This window comes from Convolutriloba macropyga, chromosome 9, assembly GCF_964194025.1.
Source record: "Convolutriloba macropyga chromosome 9, txConMacr16.3, whole genome shotgun sequence".
Taxonomy (NCBI): Eukaryota; Metazoa; Xenacoelomorpha; order Acoela; family Convolutidae; genus Convolutriloba; species Convolutriloba macropyga.
The window spans coordinates 15769956-15779684 of record NC_134476.1 but is presented as its reverse complement, the minus strand read 5'-3'; the positions used below and the strand labels follow the sequence as shown (position 1 = coordinate 15779684).

General features: G+C 38.5%; 1 protein-coding gene across 1 annotated transcript in view; it reads right to left on the bottom strand.

The window, feature by feature from the left end:
* Window positions 1–9491: 9491 nt before the first annotated feature.
* The window catches only part of LOC142346071 (uncharacterized), a 61830-nt gene continuing 61592 nt past the window's right edge, over window positions 9492–9729 (bottom strand). Inside the window, exon 3 of the mRNA XM_075398570.1 lies at window positions 9492–9630. Within this exon, the coding sequence (XP_075254685.1) occupies window positions 9626–9630 (5 nt within the window). The 3' untranslated portion in view covers window positions 9492–9625. The remainder of the gene's footprint in view (window positions 9631–9729) is intronic.

Sequence of the window (9729 nt, the reverse complement as noted above, 5' to 3'; positions counted from 1 at the left end):
GAAATTAATTTTTCTACTTAATTAAAAACGCTTTTATTCTGCTTGCGAGAACCCATAACCCAACACGTTATGGGCCCAGTAATTTTCTAAGTCGTAAAACTAAATTCTAAAACAAAACTATATCGTTGTTGACAGTCATAATCCTTTTCTGCTTAGTATCTTTTCTTTTCAAAACTGTTTTGCCTGCTCAAACTACGATGGATCGACAGAGAGTGCAGCTGCTGACCTACACAGGAAAGCAATAGGACTTTCCAATCTGGTGCACAAGATTTGTGGCAATGATGCAGACGAAGGGACTCTACAAATCACTACTTGGGACATAGGAGGAACCCAATGAGCCTGCACCACTAGCTAATGGGGCGAGCAATGATGAAAAGAAGAACGTCAAGCTGCTGAAGGATGCATATGAGAAAGAAGTTGCAGACATCAAGGAGAAACGGAACAATGTGTGGTGGCATCTGGCACTGACTCTAGATGCAACAACCCTCATGCTGATGAGACATGACTGTGTGGGAGATGATGGCATCGGAGATGGAGCAAAGGCTTGGAAGCTTCTGCAAGAGAGATTTCAGAGTGTGGAGACGCCGACAGTGGTGACTTTGGTGGCACAGCTTGCTCGACTGCAGCTCGAAGACGCTTGGATAGCTTCTTCATCAGAGGACAGGAGTTGCTTGAAAGGCTACAAGAAGCAGAGGACGCAGTCTCCGAGACCCTCTTCAACGGCTTGGTCCTCAATAGTCTGCCAATGAGGTATGAAAGTTTTGCTATACAGGAAGGCTTTAACCCGGCAACGAACTTCACAGAGTTGAGGAAAAGGCAGCAAAACCTCCATGAGAGCACAGCACAGAGACACAAGGGACAAAGTGGTTCAGTGGCGCTGGCAGTGAAGCGTGACTTCAAGAAGGGAACCAAGAAAGGAAACTGTTTTGTGTGTGGGATCCCCGGACACTTTGCCAAGGGCTGCAGGAGGAAGAAAACAGCACAATGCAGCAAGTGTGGTGAGAAAGGTCACCTAGACAGGGCATGCAGGAGACAAAGAGATGGAGGCAAACATGAGTCAGTGGCAATGGGTTCAACATTGGCTTCACCAGACGAGGAATACTGGGCAGCTCTTACCCATTGGAAGACAGCAGGCATGCTGGTGGACAGTGGTTGTACAGATCACATAGTGACGAACATGATGCGTTCCTGGATTTTGTGCCCATTCAATCAGTGGTCTGAAATCCCAACGGAGAGGCTTCCAGAGTGGTGGGCAGAAGCTGTGTGAGGATCAGCATACCATCAAGTAAAGGGGAATTCCAATGCGAAATCAAAATATTTTGTGTGTTTTCCGGACTATACTTCAAACCTCTTTTCAGTCTCAAGATGCACGGAGTGGGGATATAGCTTCACATTCGAGAAAGGAAATAGCTGCATGAATCTCCAGAAGGGAACTCGGTTAAAACTAACTCAAGAAAGCAATTTGTTTTACTTACCCTGCAGCGTTCTAGAATTCAAGATGAGTTCCAACAGCGTGAAACTTGACAGTGCAAGGAAATGGCACAGACGATTGGGTCACTTGAATCAAGCGGATGTGGTCCAGAATGCACCAGAGAAAATGGAGGAAATGAATGATGTATGCAATGTGTGCGCATTGGCCAAGATCACAAAGACTCCAGTATCAAGAGTGGCAGAGACCCAAGCAGAAGAGAAGCGGGAGAGGGTGTTAACAGAAGTGATGGGACCTTTCAGAGTAGAGTCACTGTCAGGGTTCCGGTTCTGCATTGTGACTGCAGACCAGTACACGAAGTTTGTGTTTGTGGACTTGCTTAAGGCAAAGAGTGAAGCACTGGAAAAGCTGAAGAAGTTTGTTCTCAGTGTGGGGACGCCTAAGAAGCTGAGACAAGACAATGCGAAGGAGTTTCTCTCAGAGCAGTTCGAGATGTACTGTTTAGATGCAGGCATTCTACAAGAGAAGACCATAACATAGACGCCCCAACAGAAAGGTTTAGCTGAGAGGTGCAACAGGACACTGCTGGAGATAGCAAGATGCTTGCTCATTGACTCCGTTCTTCTCAAGATGATGTAGGGAGCAGCAATTCTCCAAGCAACAAGGATCAGGAACTTGGTTGTGAGACGAGGAGAAGAAAAAAGCCCAGAAGAGATAATGCGAGATATAAAACCTAAGGTTTCAATTTGTAAACTGTTTATTTTTGTTTGCACAGTCTCCAAGAGGAAGCGGGACAGAGATTTCAGCCAGTTGAAAGAAAGTTTGTGAGTTACACTGAAGGAGACAATGGATACCTGGTGTACGGACCCAACACACGCAAGGTTGTGGCAGTTCGAGATGTGAACATCAAGGAGTCCGAAGTGGGCTCAATACCTGACAACGCAGAGACGTCGGACCTACTAGATGAGGGATCACGATCACAGCAACTGGGGATCTGGCACCCAGATAATGGTAATCAAAACGATGGCAACAGAGAGGAGCAGGGCACATCTACTGCAATCAAGGAGGAGTGGCATGACGCAGAGAGCGTTGAAACTCAAGAAACGACACTGAGACGAGATGCCTCAGGTGTTGAGAAAGCAGCACTGGATGAAGACTCTATTGCAACAAGAAGGAGTCTCAGAGACTCGGAGTCACTGGAAGACAGTGAAACGGAGGACTTCTCACAGACAGTTGGCTTCCTTGAAGAGGCAGTGGAGCAAGCGGACAGGGCAGAGCCCAGACGAGGGACACGAGCAAGGAATGTTCCGCAATTTTTCGGAGAAGTCAAGACCTATCCTTCTGTGACTGAGGGTGACTATGTGGAACTCAAAACAGTCTACGAAGCCAAGCAAGGTGACGATTGGGACCAGTGGCACCGGGCAATGAGGGACGAGGTCAGGGCACTCCAAGACAACGAGACTTGGAACCTAGTGACACCACCCACAGACAGGGACGTCATACGGGGCAAATGGGTCTAAAAAGTGAAATTGGGACCCAGTTGTCAAGTGGACAAATAGAAAGCACGCTATGTGGCAAAAAGCTTCAAAAAAGTGGAAGGACTGGACTACTTTGAGACTTTTGCGCCTACCTGTAAGCCAGAGATATTCAGGATTCTACTTCAACTATCAGCGAAGCAGGGCCATATGAAGCACCAGTTTGATATCAAGACGGCTTTCCTGCACTCCCCAATAGAGGAATAAGTGTATCTGGAACAGCCACAGGAGTTTTTAAAACAAGGATAAGATGGGGAGAAGTTAGTGTGCCGACTGAATAAATCAATTTATGGATTTAAACAGGCAGCCATAATTGATATAAGAAACTGGCAAACTTCCTACTGAGACAGGGGTTCACCAAAAGCAGGAATGACCATTGCATGTTAACAAGGGCAGAGACAGAGGGTCACACTTTCATCTTGGTCTGGGTTGACGACCTAATAGTGGCATCAAGAAGCTCCGATGTCAAAAAGGCACTCAAAGCAACATTTCACATGGAAGACCAAGGGAGATTACGCTGGTTTCTGGGTCTAAGAATCAAACGAGAAGAGGGCAAAGTCAGAGTCGACCAAGAACGCTACATAGAAACAATGCTTGAGCGGTTTCAAATGGATCAATGCAAACCCTCAAGAACTCCAGCTGATTTGAATTTGAAATTGCAGACAATAGAGAACGGAGGCAAAGAATCGGACCAGAGGATCTACAGAAGCTTGGTTGGATCTCTTCTGTATCTGGCCAAACAGACGAGGCCAGACATCATGTTCACAGTCAATATTCTGTCCAGACACATGAATGCACCTACCAGTCAACACTAGATGTGCTGAAAAAGACTTTTGCGATATCTGCAAGGTTCAAAAATTTGAAACTTAGTGGCACAAAAGAAGCTAGTTATGATTTAGTAGGGGAAAGGGATGCAGACTGGTCTGAATGGTTGAACGACCTGAAATCAACGACGGGCTACTACTTCAAGCTCAACGGACGTGGCGCAGCACTCAGCTGGGGTGTCAAAAAGCAGGCGAAAATTGCTCTTTCTTCATCAGAAGCAGAATATCAGGGCACGGCAGCAGCAGTTCAAGAAGCATTTTATCTGAAAGAACTTCTTGGGGATTTCGGCATCCAACAGAAACTTCTAATAGCAATTGCAGAGGACAAACAGAGTTGAATTAAATTGTGCCAGAACCCAGTCATGCAAAAGTTGAGCAAAAACATTGAGACAAAATTTCACTTCATTCGGGACAAGACGGAAGATTGGACTATTTATATTCATTACGTTCCTACTGACAAAATGGCAGCCGACATCTTCACGAAATCTTTACCCGTATCAAAGGTGGAAACATTCAGAACCGTTTTGATGGGAATAGACTCTACACAATCAACTCAAGTCTGAGTGGGAGTGTTAGAATATCGATCAAATTATAGTCTTAAACTTAGTGAGAATTAGAAAGAAAGTTTAACTTACCAGATTAGAAAGACAAAACAAATTGAATTTAATCAGACAGATTATATAAATTAATTGTCAAGAAATGGTGCTTAGAATCAATATTCGGTTCAGATTGGTGAATCTAGATAACTAATATGAGAGAGAGATTATTTGATGTAAAATCTTCCCAACAGGTATTGAATGATTATGATACCACCGGAAATGTGAACGAATTCTTAGAAAAGTGTAAATGCATACCATCTATGGCATCCCCTGCAGCTGGGAAATTTGCAGAAGCAAACCATATTAGGTAACCCTTGCGACCCCCACTTTAAATCATTGTGCTAAGATTAGTTTTGTATCTTGACTATCTCGCACTGATAATGGGTATATATATATATATATATATATATATATATATATATATATTTATATATATATATATATATATATATATATATATATAAATATATATATATATATATATATATATATATATACAGCTGATTTTTGAGCCTTTTTTCATCCCCAAAATCAAATCACCATCTTGATCTAATAATCAGATCTCTCCTGTAAATCTCTAAATTCTATTGTAAAATATCATTCTTGTTATTCTCTCATTTTGAGAAATTATTTTTTCTACTTAGTTAAAAACGCTTTTATTCCGCTTGCGAAAACCCATAACCCAACACAATTTAATGCTCATCGTTCCTGTCTGCTCCCCTCTCGTGCGTTCCATCTTGTCACAAACTTGCGACACGCCAAATCTTTAGAGCTAATTTTCACCAAATAATCACACATTATGTTTGATTCACTTTTCATTATATAATTCAAAATAATATCTTATATCAATAAGAGAGTACCCTAACAGTTAAAAATTGCATAAAATTGTTGAAACTGTACATTTTGTAAGGCGGGGCGCCGAGATTTAACAAACAAATAGCTATTTAACAAACAAATTCTCATTGGAGAGATCTATTTAATAACTTCAAAAATCGAGAACAATGTCGGTTAAACAATGTCGAATGAATGAAGCTCCCAATTTGTGGAACAATTCTTACACGTTCATTTTCTAAAACAAGTGAAACTTTCCTGAGTCCAGATAGAGTTTTTTGGCTATTGAATAATAATGAGATTATAAATAGCCAAGGGAACTCATTGCTTTCCCAACTGTAGCTTATGACACATTTTAGTCTTTTGTTTTTAGGGAATATTTTTTTTACATAATTTAGTCCTTAAATGGTAATGGAAATGCAGAACGGATAGTTTTGGATAATCTGCCGGTTACTTTTATTTTAAGAATGACGTGTTCATTTGTCTATTTGAGCTCAAAAAAGTGAAAACCGTTGCATTATATTAAATCTGAAAGACAATAATTTTTTGTATTTTCGAAGTTTATTTTTGTCAAATGTTGAATTTGAAAAGAAATGGTCTAGGCAAGCACATCTAAAAACGAAAAAGTGTTCGCTGCTGCTCTTTAATATTATAGGAATAGTGCTCAGCTTGTACGGTCAGAAATTTGAAACAAAAAATTTAATCATTTCATCATTCTGGCTAATTGAAGTTTCTTTTGGAATCAAAATATATTAGTTAAAAATCCATTTTTGATATTGTTTTTGTTTGATGAGATCCAAAAAAACTTAACTTCACTGGTTGCAGTAAACTTGAAATGTAAAAAAAAATTTTCAAATCAACTCTGATTTATCAATTTAACACTGATTCTTCTTGTCTGCACTTAACTCATACTTTCCACAATGTTGAAACCACACTTGTGACATATCAAGTACAAGCAAAAACAGTTAGTCACCCATCAATCCTGAATTTACTCTATATTTTTGCCTATAATTTTTATTCCATTTTTATTATCCATATTTCAAAATATATTATCGATCGATGATACAGAAAACCAAATAATTAAAAAAAGTACGCTTTTTATTTTAAAAAATTGCTGATTTTTTTTAGCAGCGAGTTTTTGCAAAGCACATGCTTTTTTTCCATATATGAAATGCCCTCAGTAATATCGATTCGTTATGAAGCAATGGCGCCATTCCGTTAATATCCTTTTCTTCATAGATTGCGCATGCAATATAACCAATAACTTTCAAATGATATAGACATTGTTCAGAGATATGATTGTGAAAAATCTTATGGTGTACAACTAATTCATTAATTAATATTATCTTCTGCTGCTAATTTATGAATGTTTGACTGATTTTACGACGAAAATTAAGTACTGTTTCTATGACGCTTATTCTATCTGTAGCTGTAAATAGGTCAAAACAGTCTACCAAAGTTTCAATTCATCAAGAATAGGTATAAAGTCTTTACTCAGTCTTGGGAACGAACTTTGATGATACTATATATTTGAATTCAAGTTTAAAAAGCAATAGTGATTATCATTATCGCAGGCATACAAATTAGTTTAGTATTATAACAAGAAATTTTATACGGTCAAGGGAATAATCTTTTAGAAAGATAATTTTATTGAATTATGAAACAGCCACGAGAACTCTTTGCTTTCCCACCTGTAGCATATGACCCTTCATAATTGATACTTGCATCCTTTTAATGATGCTCATAACTATTGTAACGGATACTCACATCACTTTTAGGACCCTACAAACAAATTTAATTGCACGAAGAATCATAAGTTTTATTGAAAATTGTTTATGAACTTTAAAAAAAAAACAATTGTTCACGAGGGACAGTTCCCTAGTTCCCAAGACTCAAGAGCGTTGTCTTAACTTCGATCAAAGAAATTCTAGAGAAGCGATTGCATCCCGGGTTGAGGACGAAACGATTAAAAATTGGCGAACAAAGTGGAAAACTTGGAAAAAATGTCCACGGTTGATTCACCAGTTTTTAGAGGTGGAAACAATGGAAAAGCAAGTAAACAGAAGTGGTATGGTACGCACTTAAACTGCGATCCTTTTTATTGCCCACGACGAGAGCGGAAAATTTAATTGTTAACGTTTTCGTCACCAATTGTTAAGCGTGTAAGAGTGGAGCAAGGATAAAAAAAGTATAGAAGAAGTGTGGAAAAAAAATGTAAACTTCGTTGATCGTTGAAAACAACGTGAGACAAGACAAAATTTCACTTTATTCCACTAATATGCCACTTTATTTTGACGAAAACTTTTTTCGCCCGCACCTAACTTTCAGAGTAATTCAGTACTGAATCAGGAAGTTTTTCAGAAACAAATCAGTACTGATTCAGAGTCTGTTCATGTCACATTTGGCTCTGAAATTCTCTGAATCAGACTCTGAATCAGAATCAATCTATATTTTTTATCTGATTCAGACTCTGAATCAGACTCTGAGTCAGTCTCTGATTTTTCTCTGAACAAGGGCAAATTCATAACTATGTTCGTGAGCCAAGCCAGGTTTTACCATTGCTTTTGCTCTCAGGTCCCAAAAAAACAAATTCATACAATACTTGTAGAAATTGAAGAAATTTATATAATAGGTTGTCGGAAATTTTCTCATGTCAAGTTAAAACTTCATATAGCCCATACAACCTGTTCTAAACCAAAAATTCCGGAACAAAGCAATATTTCACAATACCAATGAAACCTATTTTTAAAAGTGATTATAGAGAAAATTGTAACTTTATTAAACAATGAGAACTTTTTTTCAAATAAACGTATTCTGGCCAATTCATTTGCTGATTCACATTTCACATAGCCCATACAACTGTTTCTAAACCAATAATGCCGGAAAAGCAACCGTACAGCTGCATTGAAATCGGTTCTTAGGACAAAAAGTCTTCTGAATTTAATATTATTCTACAAATTTTTTCAAAAAGCCTTTGAATAACGGTTAAATAACCGATAAGAAGTATTTTTGTACTTTTCTGAAGTGTTGTGAAAAGTTTCTGGTTTTTATTTTGATTCGGAGCTACTTCAGAAATGCATTTTGAATTTTTTTCTGATTCAGAACTAATTCAGAAATGCATTCTGAATTTTCTTCTGATTCAGATTATTTCATCAGAAATAGATTCTGAATTTTGCTCTGATTCACAGAAATCTCAGAATCCATACAGAAACTGTTCTGAAAACGTTGTGAATCAATACTGAAAGGTAATAGTATTCTGAAAATGTTCTGTTCGGAATCAGTTCTGATGCCGACTGATTGTCAGGTACGGGCACCTTTATCCATGCCTATTTTCAAACATTCCAAGATTGTTTTGACGGATGAATCAAATTCTTTCAGCTTAAAATCCACTCTTGTTTAAATTTTTTCTCAGTTATTACGGTTGTTATAAAGTTTTTGCTCCTAAAATTTGGTGAATTAACGGTGAAAAATTGTTTTTTCCCACTATCTCTCACTCTTTTAACCGACATCCTTCCACTTCATTTTTGCCGCTTTAGAAAGCTAGAAAATTTTGGGTGTAATGAAAGTAGCACCTCCTCATAAGGTGGTAGTACACAAAAATGTATGTATACTTCACATTGAAACTAAAGACAAGATTAATTTTACCAGTATTTTGCACAAGACTTGTTTTTACATACGAAAAATTTTTTAAGAGAAGTTTTCCTTCATTTAAGTAACGGTTAAGTGACTCTGCTTGAAGTCACTGAGAACTTCTGGCGTTTTTCGAGAACCAAAAAGCCGTTCGAGATATTAAGTCAGAATTTCGAAGTGACTTCTGCAGAGTCACTTAACCATGCTTAAAACACGAAACGCGCACGTTTTAAAATGACGAAAGTCAACGGAATCAACTTCTGGCTAAGTAGCAACTTCTGGCAATTTAACTTCTGGCACTGCAGACTTTCGGCATTTTAAAATGTGCACGTGAGTGTTTTAATGCTATTTCGTAACTGTTTGTTATTTGCCATGTGAGCGAAGCTTGTGAGCGGAGGTAGGAGTAGCTAGTCATACTTCATTATAAGTGCGTAGAAATAAATATCAATGATGGAGGGGTCTTATTCTAACAGGCAAAGACAGGGGGTGACGCTCTAGAAAAAAGGTTCATTATTTCTGTCCACGCGACTTTCTGATGACCTCCATAGCGCACTGCAGCTCACTCCACTTCTCCGGATCGCCTCCTTTGTCCGGATGGTGTTTGAGTGCCAATTGATGATAAGACTTGTTCACTTCATCACGACTTGCCTTCGGATCCACGCCCAAAAAATTATAAGCGTTGTCAACGACCTCCTTCTTCGGCCTGCTGAAGTAATCCATGAGCCAGTCTTTCACAGCCGGAGCGGCCCATGAACCCAACACAGAGCCAAAAATAATTCAAGCTGAAAAAAATCATTCGTATTTTCTTTATATATATATATATATATATATATATATATATATATATACATACATATACATATATATATATATATATATAT